This window comes from Urocitellus parryii, chromosome 7, assembly GCF_045843805.1.
Source record: "Urocitellus parryii isolate mUroPar1 chromosome 7, mUroPar1.hap1, whole genome shotgun sequence".
Taxonomy (NCBI): Eukaryota; Metazoa; Chordata; class Mammalia; order Rodentia; family Sciuridae; genus Urocitellus; species Urocitellus parryii.
The window spans coordinates 201,292-223,964 of NC_135537.1; the positions used below are offsets into that span (position 1 = coordinate 201,292).

At 49.1% G+C, this 22,673-nt stretch overlaps 2 protein-coding genes across 2 annotated transcripts; both read right to left on the minus strand.

Moving 5' to 3' along the window:
- Positions 1–8,941: 8,941 nt before the first annotated feature.
- Znf34 (zinc finger protein 34) lies at positions 8,942–17,786 on the minus strand. The gene is given in 6 exon segments (XM_077800737.1): positions 8,942–9,222; positions 9,225–9,950; positions 12,450–12,641; positions 13,006–13,132; positions 13,335–13,421; positions 17,781–17,786. Coding segments are annotated over 6 exon segments (1,419 nt in total).
- A 1,101-nt stretch (positions 17,787–18,887) lies between these two features.
- Positions 18,888–21,217, minus strand: Rpl8 (ribosomal protein L8). Its single transcript, XM_026409870.2, has 6 exons — positions 21,151–21,217; positions 20,802–20,949; positions 20,584–20,725; positions 20,136–20,354; positions 19,310–19,425; positions 18,888–19,083 (listed from the first exon to the last, which is right to left on the minus strand). The coding sequence occupies exons 2-6, from the start codon at positions 20,937–20,939 to the stop codon at positions 18,925–18,927; spliced, it is 774 nt and encodes a 257-aa protein (XP_026265655.1). The 5' UTR covers positions 20,940–20,949; positions 21,151–21,217; the 3' UTR covers positions 18,888–18,924.
- Between the last annotated feature and the right edge of the window lie 1,456 nt (positions 21,218–22,673).

A 22,673-nucleotide genomic window follows, 5' to 3' on the forward strand; every position in this document is an offset into this window, starting at 1 on the left:
CTCTCCTTGAAAGCTGATGTCCTCCTGGTTTTGAGTTTTGGTAGTGGCAGCAGAAGTGAAATGCAGTGCCTGTCACAGAAGCATGGCTGCACCCTCATCAGAGGTGACAATGTCCAGTGCAGGGGGCTGTGTGGCAGCTGGACTGTGCACACTCTTCTGCCTTTGTGTCCTGGTAGGCAGGTAAAAATAAGTTTGTGCTGGTGACGTGATGTGTTGGTGCAACTGCTCTGGAAAGCATAGGATGTACATCAGTGTCCTTTAAGAAGTTTATCCCATCCTTAGGAATATATCCTAAGGACATAACTTAAAATAATAATTAAAACCCTAGAACTACTCACTGTGAAGTAGTGTACAGATAGTCCCCAACTTAATATTCAACACAAGGTGGATTGGAGGGGGGGGGTGGCGGCACGGTGCTGTAGCAGAAGGATCACAAGTTCAAGGTCAGCCTCAGCAACTTAGTGAAACCCTGTCTCAAAAAACAAAAAGGGCTGGAGATGTGGCTCAGCGGTTGAGTGCCCCTGGGTTCAATCCCCAATAATTTTTTTTTTAATTTAGGACTTTTCAACTTTATAACGGCATGGAAGTGATATGCATTCAGCAGAGATTCTGTGTTGAGTTTCCCAGGCCTGTGATACATTCTGTGAGCCTCTACGGTGGTGCTGGGCTGCAGCAAGCAGAGGCTCCTTTGCAGCCGTGCTATCCCAGTGTACAGAGGTATGGAGCTACAATGTTAGGTTGGGTATAGACACATTTTCAGCTTATGATATGTTCAGCTCACAGGGGGTTATGAAGACCTCATCATAAAGAGCTTTATGGTGTGGCCAAGTGATACATTTTATAAATTAAAATATGTCCCTGTCTGGATAGAAAGATTGTTGCTATCATAAAGTAAACTGTTAGAGTGATGTCATGGAAGACAGCTAAGTAGGAAACTCGGGAATCTATCCTTCCACCTCTACAACTACCAAGCTGACAGGGACTGTCAGAAGTAACCTGAAAGTTAGTCAGTCAAGCTAGTCAGTCTGGTCAGATGCTGGTAGCATCCAGGAAGAGCTTGAAGAGGCAGGTGGTAAGTTTCAACAGATTTCAACATTCCTGTAGTGCTTGCCAGGCACCATTCCCTAGCCCCATGGCATGAACTGTGAATGGTGTGCACTAAGGATGTTCCAAAGACTGGGGCTGTGTGTTTTGATGGTTGATTGGCTGCTCTTGATTACTAAAGAACTGGCTCAGAGGCTAGCTACTATAATTTTGATCATCATGGGTCAAAGCAGTTTTCAGAGGAATTAAAGAGACAATACTTGGGTCTGGGGTTATGGCTTCATGGTAAAGCACTTGCCTAGCACATGTGAGGCCCTGGGTTCAATCCCTCAACACCCCATAAAAACAATAACTAAATAAACTGCAACTAATTTTTTTTTTAAAAAAGAGACAATACTTGCGTTCCCTTTTTGGGATTCATACATATAAGGAAAGATTTTTTCATGTTACTGACTGACCATACAAATAATGGAACTGAAACATCAGTGCCCACACACACATCAAAAAAGTACACAATGCAAGAATAGTTTGGGAAAGTCACAAATAGATGGCTCAAGCCCTCAACAAGCAAGATTTGGCAATCACTGAGGAGAGTCTTAGAATTCCAGAGTGACCACAATACCTGCTGCTCAACTCAAAATAGCCACTGCTCAACAAAAATGACAGAACATACAAAGAAACAGGAAAGTATGATCCATTCACAGGAAAAAATGAAATCTGACAGAAAGAGGAAGCCCAGACACTGGAATTATTAGTCAAATATGTTAAATGAATGATGGGGACATAGTTCAGTGTTAGAGCTTGTGCCTACCGTATGCAAGACTCTGGGTTCGATCCTCTGTACCCACCTCAAAAAAGTTAAAACAACTGTCTTATGTATGTTTGGTGAATTAAAGGAAATCATGGACAAAGAACTAAAGGTAATCAAGAAAATTATGTATGAACAAAATGAAAATACCAAAAAAGATTTTTAAAAAATTAAAAAAAGAAAATACCAAAAAAGAGAATTATTTAAAAAAAAATTCAGGAACTGGAAAGTACAATAACTGAAGTGAAAAACTCACATGAGGGGTTCAACAGCAGATACAAGGAGGCAGAAGAAAGATCAGCAAACTAGAAGATCGGACCATTGACATCAGTCTGGGAAAAAAAGAAAAACAGACCCCAAGAGACCTGTGGGATAGCGTCGTATGTGCCAACATACACATTATAATACTCTCAAAAGGAAAAGAGAGAAGGAGGAGGAAAAGATATCTGACGAAATAATAGTCCCAAACTTCTAAAATCTGTGGGAAGACACAGATTTGAATATACACATCCAAAAAACTCAAGAAATTCCAAATGGAATAAACTCAAATCCACAGAGACACATTACAGTCAAATTGTTGAAACTCCAATTCTGAAGACACCAGTAAGGAACTGAACACATGAGGCCCAGCAGATTTCTGGGAAACTATGGAGGCCAGAGGCAGTGGTGCAGGCCTGAAATGAAAAAAAAAAAAAAAAAAGTAAACCAAGAATTTTATATCCAGCAAAAACTACCCTTCAGGAATGAAGGGGAACTCAAGACATGTCTAGATAAAGAACATTTGAGGGAATCCATTACCAGTAGCTCTGCTTCACATGAAATCTGAAGGGAGACTTTCAGGCTGAAGTGAAAATGTTGGAATAACTTTCTGTTTACAGCTAGCAGCCAGCAGCTCTGAGCAGCTCGGAGTGCTTGAAGAATCTGCACTTGTTCGGGCCTGACAGGATCAGGATGGGATGCTCTGCTCTAGCGAGCCGCCAGTGAAACCACATCCTGAGCACTGTGGTTAGCATGGCCAAGCTGCCAGGCCAGGAAACTGAGAGCCAGGAGCTTCAGGAATGGAACTTCCAACTTAGAAACCCCCTCCCCTAGGGACAAAGACCCTTCCTGATGATAGCAATATTTAGAACATCCTCATAATGTGGTTACATTAGGCATAGGATGATTGGCTGATGGATACTATCTTGCTTGTGAATGATTGATGGGCACGCCCCACTGGGACCCTATAACAATTGTATGCATTCCAAAAATAAACTCAGCTACTGGTCGCAGACCTGAGGTGGGTCTCCAGCCAGTTCTCTCACTAGCTCCCGGAGTCTGTGTGTTGATTCCACGTCACTACACCCTCCGCCCCCCCCCCCGCCCCCCACGACAAGGTAGCCCAGCAACTAGTTGATCAGAACCACAGCATGAAAGGACATTAGAGACAACCCAAAGCTGTGAGAAATAAATAAAAAATAAATGGTAAAGGTAACTACATAGGTAAATGTAAAAGCCAATATCCCTGCACTTTTGGTATGGTTTGTAGTTTCTTTTTTTATTTAATTCACTAAACAAATACATTTAGAAAAATCTATAAATCTATGTTAATGAGCATCTGACATATAAAGATGTGAACTTTGACAATACAAAGAGGTAAGGACGGATGTATATAAAAGTATGAACACTTTTAAATTCAAACTTTTAAAATTAAGTTGATGTCAGCAAAACTAGGTTATTATAAGCTTAAGAAGTTGGTTATAAACCCCAAAGTAACCACTAAGAAAAAAATAGAAGAATATGAACAGACATAACTGAACCAGGTGTGATAGTGCATGCCTGTAATCTGAGTGGCTTAGGAGGATGAGACAAGAGAATCATGAGTTCAAAGCCAGCCTCAGTAAAAGCAAGGTGTTAGGCAACTCAGTGAGACCCTGTCTCTAAATAAAATACAAAATATGGCTGGGGATGTGGTTCAGTGGTCAGGTGCTCCTGAGTTCAATCCATGGTACCCCTACCCCACCCCCCAAAAAAGCCATAACTGGTAAAAAGATTGTAGCAGTAATCAAAAACCTCCCAACCCTGGTGTGGTGGTACCTGCTTTGATTCCAGCAATTCAGGAGGCAGAGGCAGGAGGGTTCAAGTTCAGGGCCAGACTGGTAAACAGCCAGACCGTGTCTCAAAACAAAAAGGGTCGGAGTGGGCTGAGATTGTGGCTCAGTGACAGATTGCTTGCCTCACATATAAGAGGCACTGGGTTTGATTCTTAGTACCACATAAACATAGGTAAATAAAGGTATTGTGTCTATCTACAACTAAAAAATATTTTTAGAAGTATGGGACTATTATTTCTTCAAAAATTTTTTTTAAAAATATTTTTTAAAAAAGAGGGAAAACCTAGTAAAACAAATTCAAAAGTATATTTAAAGGATTATAAACCATGACCAAGTGTGATCTGTTCCTGGAATGAAATATGGCAACAACATATGAAGATCAGGGCTGGGGATGTGGCTCAAGCGGTAGCGCACTCGCCTGGCATGCGTGCGGCCCGGGTTCAATCCTCAGCACCACATACCAACAAGAATGTTGTGTCTGCCGAGAACTAGAAAATAAATATTGAAAATTCTCTCTCTCTCTCTCTCTCTCTCTCTCTCCCCCCTCTCTCTTAAAAAAAAAACATGAAGATTAATTTGTATGATCATCACTATATTAATAAAGAAAACCCACTTACAATATCAGTGATACAGAATGGGCATTTCACAGAATTTAACACTGTTTCATGATTAAAACACTCAATAATCTAGGATTAGAAGATAACTTTGTCTACATTGAGGAAGGGTGTACATGAAGAACCTAACACTATACATAACAGGGAAAGCTAGCAGCCTTGAGATCAGCAGCAAGGTTAGGATGCCCACTTTGGCCACTTTGATTAAACATAATATTGGAAGTTCTAACTAGAGAAGTCAGGCAAGAAAAGGAAGCATTAGGCATCCAAACTGGAGTGGAATAGAAGTAAAATATACCTCAGCCCAGAGCTGGCAATGATCTTCTACGAAGAGAACTCTGAGGACTGCACAAAAATAGTACATAAGAGCTAACAAATGAATTTAGCAAAGTTGTGGGACACAAAATCAAAACACAGGGCTGGGGCTGTAGCTCAGTGGCAGAGTGCTTGACTAGCATGCATGAGGCACTGGGTTTGATCCTCAGCACCACATAAAAATTTAAAAATAAAGGCATTCTGTCCATCTACAATTGCAAAAAAATTTTTTTTAGTCAAGACACAATTGTTTCCATTTAGTATTGATAAATAACTAAAAAGGAAAGGAAAAAACAATTTCATTCATAGTAGCATTGAAAGGAATAAATCAAGAGGCAAAAGATTCATAAATTGAGAGGCTGGGGTTGTGGCGCAGTGGTAGGGCGCTTGCCTAGCATGCATGAGGCACTGGATTCGATCCTCAGCACCACATAAATATAAAATAAAGATATTGTGTCCACCTAAAAAACTAAAAAATAAATATTTTTTAAAAAGATTCATACAGGGCTGGGGATGTGGCTCAAGCAGTAGCGCGCTCGCCTGGCATGCGTGCGGCCCGGGTTCGATCCTCAGCACCACATACAAACAAAGATGTTGTGTCCACCAAAAACTAAAAAATAAATATTAAAATTCTCTCTCTCCCTCTCTAAAAAAAATTCATACATTGAAAGGTACAAAACATCACAGTAAGTTGAAAAAAACATAAATAAATGGAAACACATCTTGCGCTCATAGATGGAAGACTTAATATTGTTAAAGTGATAAAACTACTCTGACATTTTTTGCAGACTCAAAAAAACCCATTCTATATTTCATGTGGAACATCAAGGGACCCCCAAATAGCCAAAACAATCTTGAAAAAGAAGAACAAATTGAAGGATCCATACATCAAGGACTAAATAGGTCCCCAAAATTCACATCCTGAAATCCTAACCACACTGGAACTGTATTTGGAAATATGGCCCCTGAGAAGGTGGTAACGATTAATTAGATGAGCTTATAGGGGTGGACCTGATCCAATAGGGCTGTTGCTTTTTTTTCCCCTCAGGTACAGGGATTGAACCCAGGGCGCTCTTCACTAAGCTACACCCATTCCAGCATGCACTCCCCCCTAAAATTCTAGGCCCCACTGAGTGACCCAGGATGGCCTCAACCTTGGAATCCCTGCCTCAGCCTCCTGAACGGCTGGGATTACAGGTGTGTACCACCATGCCCAGCTAGGGCTGATGCTTTTATGAGAGGAAGGAACACTAGAGATCTCTTTTTCTCTGCCCTGTGAGGACACAACAAGAAAGTAGCCATCTGCAAGTCAGGAAGAGAGCCCTCACCAGGAACTAACTGGCACCTTCAACTGGACTTCAGCCTCATGACTATGAGAAATAAACGCCTGTTGTTTAGCCATCCAGTCTGTGGTACTCTGTTGTGGCAGCCGAGCTGACTGATACACCATGCAGCATGGAAAGGAAAATCTATTGAGCAGTATTGCTGGGAAAACTGGGTATTCACACACAGAAGCCTGGCATTGGACTCACCTTGTGCATATACAAAAATTAGCTCAAAATAGATCAAAGTCCCAAAATGTAAGATCTAAAACTATTAACTCCTTAGAAGAAAACACGGTAGGCAGACTTAATGACTCGTGCTTACAATGATTCCTTGCCTGTGATACATAAATGCACAGGGAATAAAAGAAAAATTAGATAAACTGGACTTCATCAGAATCAAAATTTTTTTGCATTATAGGACACTATCATGAGAATGAAAAGATTAGTCCACAAAATAGAAAAATATTTTCAAATCATATATCTGATAAGGGACTAATATCCAAAATATATGAAGAACTACAACTCAACAACAAAAAAAGACTCAATTAAAAAAATAGGCAAAGGGAGGCTAGGGTTATAGCTCAGTGGTAGAATGCTCACATAGCATGTGTGAAGCACTGGGTTCGATCCCCAGCACCATACAAAAATAAATAATTGAATAAAATAAAGGAATTGTGTCCATCTACAACTTAAAAAAAATCTTTAAAAGAATGGTCAAAGGACTTGAGTAGACATTTCTCCAAAGAAAATACACAAATGGTCAGTAAACACCTGGAGATATGCTGAACGTGACTGGCCACTAAGGAAATGCAAATCAAAACCATAGTATCTAATGTTTTGAACAACCAATAAAAAAAAAAAAAAAAACCACAGTGTCACTGCACTCCTATTAGGATGCCTCCTACGAAAAAGCAGAAAATAATACCCAAGCTGGTGGGAATGCGAAGAAAGGCAGAGCCTGTGGTAACTCCTGTGCCCCCCAGATTCTGACCTAGAGGCACTGAAAGCAGGGGCTCAACACACGTCATACAAGGACATCGACATCAGTGTCCACACCCAGTTTCCAGCTGCAGGCCAGGGAGAGGTGCAGGGGAGACAAGGCAGAGCCACCCAGTGGAATCTTACTCATCTGAAAAAGGAAGGGACCTGTGTCAGGCTGAAGGTGAGGCGCCTGGACCACACTGTGCTCCAGGAACACATCTCACAGGACTCCCCTGGCATGAGGTTTCTAAGAGGCAAATTCAGAGCCAGAAAGTGAGCTGAGGGTACAGAGGCAGTACCTGGTGAAAGAAAAACAAGGAACTGGGAGCCAGGCCAGCGAGAAATGAAAGACGGAAACCAGGCAGAGATACACAAGAGAGTTTATTTGTCAGAGCTGACAATAAAGGCCACCTCTCCATAGACGGAGAAAGGCAAAACAGACTTGGGGTTCAGGACTTTCATTGGGCAGGCTCAGGGATTAGAGCCTGGGGCCCTAATGCAGGTGGTTAATGGTGGGTTGGTATGAGGGAGTGGTAAGCCTTTCTCAGAAAGGCCCTTGGGCCAGAAAGCAAAATATTTCTTAAAATGGTGCTGTCACTTAAGATGGCCATCCAGATGCTAAGCAAGGACCTTACACTGGGAGAGCTTCTGTGTCAGAGGCAGAGTTTTGTTTGGGATGACAGAACAGTGTGCGAAAGAGCTGTGAAGTTCAGACAACACTGCACGAGTGCTTCATACTACCACGCTGCAACCTTGAAACGGTAAGAGGATGCATTTTATGTTAGACACATTTTACCACTATAAAAAGCAACTTTAACTCAATGACAGGGAGAAGAAGGAGTCATGTATGGCTTTTTGTAATTTTGTCCTGTATGGTGTTCTCTCCAATGTGGGTTCCTGGCACTGAAGAAATAGCCACAGCGGAGGAACTTCTTCTCCACTGAGAGGGTCCTCCCTTTTCCTTTTTCCTTCTGTTAAAGCACGAAGCAAAGAAAAGACCACCAACTTCAATTTAAATCACATTTAAAGCCAGCTTGTAATTCTGACTGGCCAGGGCTGTCTCTCCCAAAACCCACGGGAATAGAAGAGGGCACTCCAGCTCTCTAGGAACGCAGCTTTATAGCACAAAAGGTTGCAGAAAGGGGGTGTCTTGAGAATTTACAGATAACAGCATAATACAAAGGCCGGTAGTAGGTTAATGGTCTAAATGGTTCAGTACCTAGGGAGTAAATTTAGATCCCAACGTCAGAATTTATGAGGCGCCACTAAGGTTTTAGAGAGGGTTGTTATCTGGCCAGGGAAAACTAGAATTTATGAGGCGCCACTAAGCTTTCAGAGAGGGTTTTATCTGGTCAGGGAAAGCCAGGCATGGGTGAGTTCCAGGCACAGGCAGTCATTCCAAGCAAGTTTAGAAATCGCAGTAATTTATAGTAAAGCAGAAATTAACTTTTCATGACTTTTTGACAAGATGGTTCTCAGTCTTAAGAGGGGGTTAGCCTGGCTTGACCACCTCTCCCTGGGATGGCCTCGCGGGTCCTGCCCAGGCTGGGCTCGGCCTCCTGGCTGGGGGGGCGGGGAGGGGGCAGGTGCCGCCAGGTCTCTCCTTGAGCAGCCTTATTGCTCAATTTTCTGTTTCTCTGAAGGAGTAGGTACTGCTTTGGGTTCAAGGGAAGAGGCCTCTGGGATTCAACAGAAGGGCTCTTTCACCCCGGGCAGGGAACAGTAAATTGGGCAGGCAGCTCCGCCACCGGAGAAAGCGGCTCACAGGGGCCAGTCTGTGCGGAGGTGCGTCCTCTGGTGCTGACACCTGTTGGACCTGTGCCGAAAGGCCTGGCCACACTGGCCGCACCTGTAGGGCTTCTCCCCGGTGTGCGCCCTGCGGCGCTGGGCCAGGTAGGCCCTCTGGCTGAAGGCCTTGTGGCAGTCACCGCAGGCGTAGGGCTTCCCGCTGCGGTGGTGTGACCGCTGGTGCGGGATGAGCCTGGAGCTGTTGCGGATGCGCTGGTGCTGGAGGAGGTGTGTGCTCTGGCCGAGGACCCGGCGCAGTGGTGGCACTCCCCGGTGTGGCTTCGCTGGTGCTCCACAAGCTTGGTTTTCTGGACGAAGGCTTTCTCACACGCGTGGCATTTATAGGGCTTCTCTCCCGTGTGAATTCTTTGATGTTGGATAAGGTTAGAGCTTTGGGTACAGCCTTTGCCGCAGTCTTTACACTCAAAGGGCTTCTCCCCAGTGTGAGTCCGGCGATGCCGAAGGAGGATGGAGCCATCGCTGAAGGCCTTCCCGCGGTCGCCGCAGCCGTAGGGCTTCTCCCCGCTGTGGGTGCGCAGGTGCTTCATGAGGTTGGGCCTCTGGCCGAAGGCCTGCCCGCAGTCGCCGCACTTGAAGGGCTGTTCCTGGCGGTGGAGCCGCTCGTGCTTGGCCAGGTTGGCGCGGTACCTGAAGGTCTTCTCACAGTGACCACGATCATGCAGCTTTTTCCCAGTGGGAATTTTCTGATCTTCTCTAACAACTAAGTTTGAATTTGAGATTTCCCCTGAGTCAGGAACTAGATTTGGCTTTTTTGACCGGTGCACACGTTGATGGTGGTTGAGGTAGGATCTCTGCTCAGAACTTTGCTCACAAGTCTCACATTTGTGAGGTCGCTGATCCGTGAAAGGCCTTCCCCTAGCCTCCCGGCTGCTCTCCTTGCCCATCCGTGTGTCTGGCCTGGCGTGTTTCTGCCGCTCTGACTTATCCAGGCTTCCCTGGCACTCAGTCCTGGTCCCAGGAGCTGAAACAGCAAACAGGGCTCATTCAGACACTAGAAGGAAAGCAGGAAGCTGCTGCTGACCCCGTGAATACCAGTCTGTCATCTCCAGAGCTGCTGCCCTGCTGATGGAGCCCAGGACTCAGAGGTTCTGGGCCCTGCCCAGGCCCACAGCCATGTGGCTGGGAAGCATTAGAACAAGCCTGTGCTGCCCGAGTGTGACTGAGGACAACTCTGTCCACCAGTACCAAGGCACAGAAGACAAACGCTTCACAGCACCATGGAAGCCAGAGCAAGGAGGGGCTCCAAAAGTCATAGATGATGAATGACAAAGAAAAAGTAAGACCAAGGGAGTCTGAGGCAATTCCAAAATCCATGGCAGGGCAGAGGGCCACACCCGTTGCATCCCTGCAGGAGGAAGGGAGGGGGGGAAACACAGGCTGGGCCCTTTGGCTCTCCCCAGAAGGACACTGCCACTCCCCAGGCTTTCTCTGAGGACCTGAAGGTGACCACCTGCATGACCACTAGAACCTCAAACTCCAGGCACCTATCTGGAATGCTCTTTAATACCTCAGACCTCCATGCATTTCAACACTTACGCACAGAAGCAGATACTGGCAGCACACAAGTGGGTCCTGCCAGGAGGCCCCTCAGAGGTGACATCAGTGGCCCACTCAGGAATCACCAGTACTGGCCCTGATTTGCCCACTGAATACCATAAGGCAACTCACCCCCTTTCTGAGCCAGGTTTCCCATCTGAAAAGCAGGGGTCACAGCAACATCATGAGAATGATACCAAGGTGAACAGATTGACCATCAACAGCCCAGCACCCAACACAGTGGGTCTCAACCAGCCAGCCAGTCAGCCAGCCGGTGGTGCCTCTGACATCACTGTTCCATTCCCAGGACTTAGGGGCCTGTCCCACGCCTTCAGCCACGCCCTTGCTGCACACAGATAAGTGCAGGACAAGTGTGCTGGACATTTAGCTAGCCAAGCTCCCTGGAGGTCTCAGGAGCACAGGCTGGAGCCACGGCTCTGGAAAGGGTCTGGCAGCCTGTCTACAGCTGTCTGCACACATCCTGGGACCCACAACCCTGCTCTCAGGTACACATCCACAAGCGCTGTCCCTGTGTGCCAGAGATGCATGCACAAGAACCCCAACCTGGGGACTACCAAGAGTCCTCCACAAGTAGAGGGAAAATAAATCATAGCACATTCACACAACAGAACACTGGCAACAAAACAGACTCAATTGCTGCTGCATGAAACAGGGGCACTCAGAGCTCAGCAGAAGGTGCAGCCTTGTGCCTTGGATGGGGAGTGGTGGGAAAGGACAGAGGAAGCCCCAGGCTCCTTGGAGCCATGCTTTCCCATAAAAATTCATTGAGCTTTCAACTTAGGGTTCCTCCCATTCTATAAGCATCTTCAAATAAGCAAATTTACAAAAGAAAAATTCAGGTGTGTTGATCCAGCAGCTCCTCCTTAGGACACCGTCATACAAGTGCAAAAGATGATCAGGACAGTGTCCATAGCAGCAAAAGCAGACAGGACTTTCTGGCTGGCAGCCACACAGAAAGCCCAACCCACCCACCAGTGCACAGAAAGGAAACGTGCTCAGGGGCCTGGTGGGCACTGGGTCGTTCCACTTGGGAGGCCATGCTCCAGGCTGGGCTGGGGCTCAGAGTACAGTAGCTGCTTAGCACACAGAAGGCCCTGGGTCTAGTCCCTAGCAACCCTCACCCCACACAACACTCAAAAACCAAGAAGAAGCAGTGCTTGTGCATAGGTGGGGAAAGGCCATCACTAGAAAAGGAGTATCAAGAAATATTCCAGGGGCTGGGGATGTGGCTCAAGCAGTAGCGCACTCACCTGGCATGCGTGCGGCCCGGGGTTCGATCCTCAGCACCACATACAAACAAAGATGTTGTGTCCACCAAAAACTAAAAAATAAATTTAAAAAAAAATTCCCTCTCTCTCTCTCTCTCTCTCTCTCTCTCTCTCTCTCTCTCTCTCAAAAAAAAAGAAAGAAAGAAAAAGAAAAGAAAAGAAAAAGAAAAGAAAAAAAGAACAAAAAAGAAATATTCCAGAACACAGTTGAGCCTGGGCCGTGAGATTCAGGATGATAGCTCTCTAGCACTCTACAGTTGTCAAGTGAGCCAATTTCAAGGGGAATGAGCTGACGGTCTCATCACTACACCCTTGTCTGACCAGCTCTGAGGGCAGGGCTCCTTGGGTCCCCAGGCCCAAGCCTCCCCTCATAGCACCTGGCCTGCACCCATGCACCCTCCCTGTCTCTATCTGGAAGCCCGTCCCTACTCTGCTCCACAACACTGTCACCACCTAGAAGATTCTGGGTGAATTTCCCACCAAGGCACCCAAGCTGACAGAGGTGACCAGGGCCCCAGCAGAGGCCGTGCAAGCTACTGAGCTAGCCCTGATCCATCTCCCCATTAACCAGACACCCTGAACCCCAACAAATGCTGGTTCAGTGGCCAAGCTGGGGAACAGCTTCCCTCACACACCTGAGCGGCTGACTCTCATGTGCACTCTCCCCTGGGCATTCTGCATGTCCACCCAGGGCTCGTCCCCTCGCTCCAGCTGTAAGATCACTCCGGGCTTGGGACCTGTAGTAGGTTCCTGCTCCTGGGAAGGAAAAGGGCCTGGGTTGGTAACCAGATGCAGGGCTATGCTGCAGGCCATCTGCCCTGGGGCTGCTAGGGGAAGGGAAGCAGAGGCAGAGGGTGGAGGTAGCCTCCATATCCTCTGGCGGTTGAGAATGGGCTGGAGGTGGTCATGAAGACGAGGCCTGTGACTGAGCTCAGGGGCTTTCTCCACCAGGAGAACAGAACTCCCCTGAGGAGGGGCCTGCCCCAGGCCTGCAGCAGGAGCTCTGTGGAGGTGTGGGCTGACTCAGGAGGAACCCCGCTGGGCCTCTCCAGCCTCTTTTCTGAGCAGGCCTTCCTGGACCAGTGCAGCAGTACCATCTGTGGTTCCCTGGGTGAGGCTTCCAGCCCACCCTTGCTGAGCCCTCGGACCCCAAGGCTATTCCTGGAGCTGAGGCCTGCTCCAGGGCCTTACCCAGTGAGACTAGGTTCTGGTAGGTCTCCAGCATCACTTCCCTATAGAGGTCCCTCTGGGCAGGACCCAGGCGACCCCACTCGTCCTGGGAGAGGAGCACAGCCACATCCTCGAAGGTCGACTTGGTCTGAAACAACAGGATCCAGCCGCAGCCCCCAGTGTGGCCCAGGGTGGGCACCAGGGGCAGGGGCAATGCAAGCACGCCAAGGGCAGCATCAGGTCACCCAAGTCACACTTCTCTGCTGTCAGCACCCAGACCAGAGACACCTGACAGCATTTGACAAGAAAATTTGCCATGGAGAAAGCCCTTGCACACGGAGGACGCTTACCTGGAGTGAAACAGATGGGAACAAGGTCTCCATCGCCTGTGCCCTGGGCTTCCTGAAGGCAGTAGTCAGGAGCCTGTCACTCAGGTGCTAAGGGGAGACACAGGGATACAGGGAGGCCCAGCCCAGCCCCCTTCTTCATGGCTGGATGCTCAGGGCTGCCATAAGCAGGTCTGTTGCAGTACCTTCCCAGGCCTTCAGGCACAGACCTTCCCTGCCCGCCCCAGCCCCAACTCCACTGCCCACAGAGATGCCCCCCACCAACCCTCTGCCCCTTTGGAGGAAGACGGTATCACTCACTGTGTGTGGAGTGATAAAGACCATGCCCAGCCAATAGCGTCACCATATACAAGTCAAACATAATTAAAAGAACTATGTACTAGCCAGCAGCAACCAAAAGCTGACATTACAACAGCTACAAAACCACACAATAACTAAAGTCTAACAAAAAAAAAATATATTGCTGGGAGCAGTGGTGCATACCCAGCTACTCAGAAATCTGAGGCAGGAGGATCATTGGGCCCAGGAGCTTGAGACCAGTCTGGGCAACATAGTAAGATCCTGTCACAAAAAAACAACAAAAAAACCATACTAAATGAACAAAATAACAAAACTTTATTGAAAGATCTTAAAAAGACTTATAGAGAAACAAAAATTATAAACAGTAAATGACTCAATATAACAAAGATGTCAAATCTCCCTAAATTAATCTGTTCAGTGCAATTACAATAAAAATTTCAATAGGACATCGCCAGGCACAGTGGTGCATGCCTATAATGCCAGCAGCTCGGAAGGCTGAGATAGGAGGATTGTGAGTTCAAAGCCAGCCTCCGCAAAGGCGAGGCTCTAAGCAACTCAGTGAGACCCTGCCTCTAAATAAAATACAAAATAGGTCTGGGCATGTGGCTCAGTGGCTGAGTGTCCCTGAGTTCAATCTCTGGTCCCCCAAAAAAAAAAAATTTTTTTTTCAATAGGACATATGAAGTGAGACCAAAATGTCTATAAGTATCACATGAAAGAATAATGATCAAGGCAATGTCAAAAAGAACCCAGGGAGTCGGAGGTTTGCCCTACTAGACACCAAGGTTTAGGTGATAGCACTAAGCATGAGGTGTAATAGCAGGAAACAGAGTGGGAGAAGTCCATGCACGTGCTACAGTGGCCAGGGATGTGCTACTCAACAAGTGTGCTGGCACAACTGGTTTCCCACAAGAAGTTAAAGTAGGTGTCTGCCTTCTGTGATATCTGGATACATATTTCAGGCAGGTTGAGGATCTAAATGTTTTTTATAAAGTCTATGCAGGAAAAGATTGTACAATTTGACTCCATCGAAAAGAAAAAGTCTTGGGGGCTGGGGATGTGGCTCAAGCGGTAGCGCGCGGCCGGGTCCCAGCCTCAGCACCACATACAAACAAAGATGTTGTGTCCGCCGAAAACTAAAAAATAAATATTAAAATTCTCTCTCTCGGGGCTGGGGATGTGGCTCAGCGGTAGCGCGCTCGCCTGGCATGCGTGCGGCCCGGGTTCGATCCTCAGCACCACATACCAACAAAGATGTTGTGTCCGCCGAGAACTAAAAATAAATATTTTTTAAAAAAATTCTCTCTCTCCTCTCTCACTCTCTCTTAAAAAAAAAAAAAGAAAAGGAATTTATTAAAAATAAATAAATAAAATAAAATTCTCTCTCTCTCTCCTCTAACTCTAAAAAAAAAAAAAAAGAAGGTGCCGTGCCTCTGAAGAAGAGTGGGCCTAGAACTGGGTCTGAACACAGCTTAACTCTTTTCTGGTTGAGCTCTACCACTGAGCTCTACCACTGAGCTATATTCCCAGCCCTTTTTATTTTTTGAGACTATTTAATTCAGTTGCTAAGCTGGTCTCATACTTGCAATTCTCCTGCCTCAACCTTCTGAGTTGCTGGGGCTACAATTACGCACCACTGCACCTGGGTTACAATATTTTCTTTTTTTAAAATGATTTTTAAAGAAATATTCATTTTTTAGTTATAGTTGGACACAATACCTTTATTTCACTTATTTATTTTTATATGGTGCTGAGGATCGGACCCAGGGTCTTGAACGTGCAAGGCGAGTGCTCTACTGCTGAGCCACAACCCCAAACCTCTTTCTTTTTAAACATTCTTAGTTGTAGATGGACACAATACCTTTATTTTATTTATTTTTAAGTGGTGCTGAGGTTTGAACCCAGTGCCTCACAGGAGCTTGGCAAGTGCTCTACCACTGAGCTACAGCCCCAGCCTACAATGTTTTCTTTAAAAAAAAAAAAAAAAAGCTTGAACAATTGTGGCACTATGAGAACTGGCAATTCAAAATACTGGTGTTTGTTAATCCATTCTGCATACATGCTTTTATTTTAAAAACTTAGAGAAAACATATATTAAAAAGCACAAGACATGTGGGATGTGGTGTTGCATGCCTGAAATCCCAGCAGCTGGGGAGGCTGAGGCAGGAGGATTTTGAGTTCAAAGCCAGCCTCAGCAAAAGCAGTCACTAAGTAATTCAGTGAGACCCTGCCTCTAAATACAAAATAGAGCTGGGGACTGGCTTAGTGGCTGAAGTGCCCCTGAGTTCAATCCCTGGAACCAAAAACAAACAAACAAAACACAAGACACCTGTAATCCCAGCACTCAAAGGGCAGCCAGGACACTTTGGTGAGAACCTGTCTCAAAAAAGCTGGGCAGCTGGGCTGGGGTTGTGGCTCAGTAGTAGAGCTTCTTGCCTAGCATGTGTGAGGCACTGGGTTTGATTCTCAGCACCACATATTAAAAAATGAATAAAATAAAGCTCCATCAAAAACTAAAATAAAAATATTTTTTAAAAAAAGCTGGGCAGCACTGGTGATGTGGCTCAGTCCAGCTTGTATAAGGCCCTAGGGTGGGGTGAGAGGAAGCACAGACCATGGAGAAAATTAAAAGAATTCAGATCTTTTGAAAAAATGAGAATCAATTTGGCTGGAGCCAGGCACGGTGGCGCCTGCCTGTAATCCCAACAGCTCAGGAGGCTGAGGCAGGAGGATCGCGAGTTCAAAGCCAGCCTCAGCAAAAAGTGAGGTATTAAGCAACTCAGTGAGACCCTGTATCACAAACAGGTCTGCGGATATGGTTCAGTGGTGGAGTGCCCCTGAGTTCAAACCGCGGTACCGGCTCCCCCGCCACCCCCCCACCCCCCCCCCGCCAAAAAACATTGGCTGATGAAAAGCCTTGAAGAGCCCAAAGAGAAAAGAGGGCAGGGTGAAAAGAAGTTACATCCAATAAAATGAGGGGTTTGGGAAATGGCTACTAAAATGCAAAACGAGGGGCAGTACCTGTAAGGACCTGGGGGAAATGGGGAGGAGCATTTACAGAGCAGCAAGTCCAGCTCCTTGAAGGGCTTCGGATCACCCGGAGGAAGGGGGCCAAGAGCATCCCCGGACACAAGCTGACCTGTGGGGTGACCTGAGAGAAGCCCTGGGGCGTGCATGGGCCCTGTGAGGAGGGACTCTCCAAGTGGAGTGGGGTGGGGCAGCAGGAATGACCCCCAGGGTGGGGGGTAGAGGGGAGACTAGGTATGGGGGGCTCAGCACCGGGCCCTCCCGGTTCCCGGGGCGGAGCACGCTCGCCGGTGAGAGGGCCTGCCCGGGTCCCCGGGGCGGAAGTCGTGGTCCATGGCTGGGCTGACCCGTGCCCTGCAGGTGGCCAGCAGGGTCCGCGCACAGAGGGACCAGCAGTCACCTCAGCATCGCGGGACCCTGCTCGGCGTCCAGCCAATTAGAGCGGGGCGGAAGTGACGCCACGCCGAGCCCTCCCCTTGCCGGACCCCAGGCACCGCCCTGCCGCTGTGGGAAGGACTCGGCCAGCCGCTGTTCAGCTGGTGGGTGCTGGGAGGGGGTCCGGCACCTCTCGCGCGCCAGGCAGACCCCCGGCGCAGTAATTCCTTTCTGATGAATTCTCCCTGGTGAGCAGTGAAAGCCGTCAGCGGGTCCGGGACAGGAGATTGTTTACAGGACAAAGTAGCCTGTTTAATCCCCTGCCCCCCGCCTTGAACTTCTCTGTAAATGGGACCCAGTATCCCTCCAATTAAAAGCGCGGCTCTTGAGCACCACTGCTCTGGAGCAAGCCCGCCCAGGTGGCGTGTCCCTCGGGCAAGACCTGAACCCACTGTGCCCGGGAGGGAGCAGAAAAGCCGCAGCAGCTTATGCTCAATCATAAACTGTCACTCGTCAAGATGCCCCTAACCTCCCCTGCGCCCCAATCCTTCAGTGAACACCTCTGTGAGCCAGAACCCTAGGATCCCCATTGTGAATGCGTTTCAGGGCCAGATCCCAAAACTGCCAGGGTATGGCCTAGGTGGCCCAGGATAGGTGAGGATCACACTAGAAATGGATGCGGACCACCAGAACAAGGAGCCATCTGGCAGGCAGAGTAAGGTCCTGTCATTTAAGGACCCTGCTTACCGCCATAACCTTTCAAAGACTGTGCTGGGATGGAGTTACCTTCTAGGGAATTTGGAGGTAGGACTCCTCCACCCACTCCAGTCCTACACAAGTGTGTTCAGCATAAAAGGATCAACTACCTCGCACTTGGCGCTGTTCAGCATGTCACTGTTGCATGGGCAAACGGGAAGTCATTTGTTTTGGTGAAAACTAGGTCAGCTGCTTACATCCGGTGGCTCCTCAGGAGCACCTTCTCCTTAACAGAGGGAAAACATCAGGATTTATCTACAATTAATATATGCAAGTTTGGGGCCTCCCCCCCCCCCCCCCCGTCTTTGCACCAGAGTAGTTAGGGCCACAAGCCAACTTCTTGTGTCCAGTCTAGGGTTTTAGGCAGTTGGACAAGCTCTAGAGTAGATTGGAAAACACTTCAAATACCCATCACTGCTCAAAACAGGGTCAGCAGTTTTGTCAGAACATCAGCCCCAGGCTGGGGTTGTAGCTCAGTTGGTAAACTACAGTGCAGCCAAGAGGTAAAGAAATTTATAACCCTGCACTCTTCCAGTGACCACTCCCCACCCATCCTACTTGCGCAGGGTGCTGCCTGCTCATGATAACCAGCACAAGGATGGCTAGACCAACTCAGGTAAGGAAGCCATTAGGTTGGAACCCACAAGGAAAAGCTTCACGAGAACATTCAGAAAACAGGAGTGTACCACCATTTGAAGGTGAACACGTTGCTGAATTCTAGAGAACAAGGCTGCTTCCAGGAACTGGGAAAACCAGTGGTGAACCTAGTATGCACACCTACTATGAGTCCATCAAGACACTGAGGGTAAGGTCCACAGCACTAGGCTCAGAATTTGGTTCTAAGCTGTTTCCTCATTTGTAAAATGGAGTCTTAGCACCACAGGGTGACTACTGAGTCACCCACCCTAGAATGTCATGATATTGATTCCCTCCTTTTGGATCAAGCTCCTGGCCCTGGACACCTGTACCTCCTCTCCAGCCATGAAGCTCCCGTGTCTCTCACTAGTGGTCTCAAGGGTAAAAGTTTCTTCCTCTTCACTGAATCAAGGGGATCCATGGCAGGGACCCCCTCCCTCTGAAACCACATGCACACAGCCCAACAGCAAAAGGACAAACTTTATTGAGCCCCTCAGGCCTAGTTCTCTTTTTCCTGCACGGTCTTGGTTCCACGGAGTCGCCCAGTCCGGCGGGCAGCAATGAGACCCACTTTGCGGCCAGCAGGAGCATCTCGGCGGATGGTGGAGGGTTTGCCAATATGCTGGTGGTTACCTCCTCCGAAGGGATGTTCTACAGGCTGCAGGTAGAGGGAAATGGTGTAAGAGTAGTGATGACCCCACTGCAGAAGGGTTGGGGCAAGATCAAGAATGCTGTGGCTACAAACCACCACCCAGTGCTTCCCCCACTGAAGATTCATTCCCCTGACACAGGAGTTAGGAAAACACCTCTAGAAGGGATTTGCTAACCCACCTGCATGGTTATGCACCTTGAATACCCTACAAACTGATTGCTGGGCTACTTACATTCATGGCCACACCCCGTACACGAGGCCAGCAGTTCCTCTTTGCCTTATACTTGTGGTAGGCACGACCAGCTTTCAAGATAGGTTTGTCAATTCGGCCACCTCCAGCCACCACACCTGTTAGAGAGATCAGAATCCTCAGTCAGAGAACCTCCTCACCATTGGGTCCTTGACAGTGAACCCTTCCCAATGCAAACCACTCAGTACTGTCATATGCATCACTCAAGAGCCACCATACTTTTACAGCCACCACACAGAGCCCACCAGCCTCCACCCTAGTGAATCAAATTCAAGTTCCTAAGAGCACTCCCACTTCACTGTATCTGAAACACAAGGTAGGTCACCCAACCTCTGAATTCCCCCAAGGCAACTAACTGACCAAGTGCACTGCACCAGAGCTCTGCTTGTTCTGTGAGCCTCAGTAACTACTCTGTCCAGGGCTGGGTTTACCAGATTCTAGGGTGCTGCCAAACAAAGAACCTGGAACCAAATTCTTTCTCTCCCTCTCAACAGTAGATGCCTTTAAAGAAATCCTTGTATATGATCCTGTTTTCTCTGAAGAAACCAAGTGAATTAACTAAATGAAGTAATATCAGAAATCAGGAAGCCTGGATTAAACCAGCATACACAGGTTGAGAACCATCTGGTTCAATCTCAATCTGCTCCAAACCTGTAGGGAAGTAGGTACCACCATCCTGCTCTTTACAGCAATGAAGATTCCAATTATTTCATACTCAAACTGAAGCCCAAGGCTAACAGGTGGCAGTTCATAAGCAGCTCACAGCCTGAGCACCCACTTCTGCATTCAACCGCTGCCAGGCACTCACCGACAACAGCTCTGTTGGCCGAGGAAATGACCTTTTTGGAGCCAGAGGGCAGCTTCACACGAGTCTTCTTGGTCTCAGGATTGTGAGAGATGACCGTGGCATAGTTACCGGAGGCTCGGGCCAGCTTGCCCCGGTCCCCAGGCTTCTCCTCCAGGCAACACACAATCGTACCCTCAGGCATGGTTCCCACAGGGAGAACATTGCCAATATTGAGCTGGGCTGCCAGGAGAAGCGGAAGGAACCAGGGTCAGTACGGACAGAGACCATGCAAAGCCAGGCTTCTTGGAAAGGCCCAAAGCGTAGAGCACATTCAACATCTGGGCTCCCACCTTTCCAGACACCTCGTGGAACACCGTATCCAGGCGGGCGACCCCTACCAGACCGCAGGCTAGGTGATCCAGAGGTAGCCCCCCTCCGCCCCAACTTTCCTTCCCGCCGCTAGGCTCACCCTTCTTTCCGCAGTACACGAACTGGCCTGTGTGGATGCCCTCGGCGGCGATGAACAGCTCCGTCCGCTTTTTAAACCGGTAGGGATCCCGGAAGACGACCTTGGCGAGGGGCGCGCCGCGGCCCGGGTCGTGGATAATGTCCTGCGTGCCGAGGTGAGGTGAGCGCGGGTCTCGGCAGACGCCCCGTCTCCCCCACCCACCGGGCAGACGGCCCCACCTTCACGATGCCTTTGATGTAACCGTGTCGCTCTGCGAAGTCCACTGCGCGCAAACGTGCGGCGCCCTTGCGGTGTTTCACGTGCGCGCGGAACACGGAGCCGGCACCCTTTCTCTGTCCACGGATCACTCGGCCCATGACGGCTGGTCTAGGGGGGAATCAGGTCAGCGTGTGGCTGGCAAGGCAGGCGCTGGCCCCGCGTCCCGCCCCATCCCAGCCTCCCGTGTTCTCATCCCTGGTCGCGCGCGCCTGCGCCTTCTCAGAACAGTCTCCCAGGTACCACGGCGGGCCCCAACGCGGCGGATGGCGGTGGATGGTCCCAAGCCCTCAGCGCCTCAGACAGACCTACCTGCTACCGAGCGCGGCCAAAAGAGGAAATGCGGCACCCGCGAGTCGCCTTATCTTCCGGGGCGGGGCCAAAGCAGGGCCCTCTTCCGGGCGCAGAGCACGCCGGGATGTGTAGTCGCCCTAGCGCGCCGCCGCTGAGCCTCCGCGCAAGCGCACAGGGGAGTGGGCTGCGGCCTGGCCGGCGCCGGAGTCTGCGGGCGGGGTGGAGGTCGCGCCACGCCCTGAGTAGGCTCTGGGAGACGTGGAGGAGTTTGTCTAGGGCCACACGTAACGACGAGCCGCGGGGCAGGCGCTCTGCGCTCGACCGGAGAGGGCTCCCGCTGAGGCAGGGCGCCGGGTCGCCGAGTAGCGAATGCTCTGCCTTGGGGACGTGGTGCTTAGGGACCGAGAAAACGGGGTTTGACCAGCCGGTAGCGAATGCCCGCCGCCCGCTAGCACGGGCGCTGCTGGCCGCAGGGACTTGGGCCCAGCCGGATCCTTGAGGCAACGGGAGAGGAGCCGGGGGACCCTGGCCCTGCCTGGAGGGAGATAGAGGGCGGCTGTGGGCGTCGACGCGAGCCGCGGGCCTCGGGGACAGAATGTCCTCCAAGCCCCGCCGGAGATGAGGATCAGGCTGTGGGCAGGGGGTCCCAGGGTGTGGAGAGTGGGGAAAGGAAGGTGGACCACAAGGAGAGAGAAACGAGGCAGGGTACAGCAGAGGGGAGCCCAGTAGGGTGCATGCTGTGGTGAGAGAGGGGAGTCCTCAAGTAGTGCCTCCCCCCACGAATGAGTAGTGTCAGCAGAGGAAGCCATGATGGGGAGCCCATGGAGGGAGGGAAGGAAGTGAGGGCCGCAGTCCCAGTGTGTGGGAGAGGGTTGTAATCAGGACTGGGGTGGAAGGGAGGCACAAGAATGGCTGAGGGAGGAGTGCCATGTGGCCACCTGCTGAAGTTAGGGGAGTCTAGAGACCTGTGCAAGAGACCCTCTGGAGTTGACGGGGTGAAGGAGGCCACAGACCAAAGCAGGCCCAGGGCATTTCTGACAGGGATGGGGCAGCCAAAGGCTTCTCCTGAAAAGTAGGTCTGGTGGATGGCCATCTCCTGGGACTCTACCTCAGCCAGCAGCTGCCATGAGTGCAGTACCTCAACTCCCTTGGCCTTTACTCCTCCCTCAGCTGAGCTGCAGCTTTGGTCTGCTTGGGTCTCCAGTTCCTTTGCTTCCAGGCTTCAGACACCTTGCCTGCTTTTCAGCCTGTAGCCACTGCTGGGTCCCTGCAGCCCTGCCTGCCTTAAATTATATTTCTCAGCAAGCAGATTCTTATGTGCAGGAGAAATGCAGACCCAAATAAGAAAAACACAGTTACCCTGGTAATCTCATCTGTTACACTTACACGAATGAGATCCCAGAACTCAGCCCCTACTAACCATAAAGTTTGTAAGAACGGATTCCAATTAGAGCCAGTCAGCATGGGCCAAAGTAACCTAGAGTTGTCATAGCAGTGGAGACTTTTTCGTCTGATGTCATCCTGTTGTCAGTCAAAAGGTA

Bases quoted from the DNA above. Each gene is read 5' to 3' on its own strand.
- Rpl8 (XM_026409870.2), bottom strand. From the start codon at position 20,939: ATGGGCCGAGTGATCCGTGGACAGAGAAAGGGTGCCGGCTCCGTGTTC. The intron at 20,355-20,583 runs GTGAGCCTAGCG...TTCTCCTGGCAG, and splicing joins CGTGTACTGCGGAAAGAAGG to CCCAGCTCAATATTGGCAAT. The intron at 19,426-20,135 runs GTGAGTGCCTGG...TCTCTCTAACAG, and splicing joins GGCCAACAGAGCTGTTGTCG to GTGTGGTGGCTGGAGGTGGC.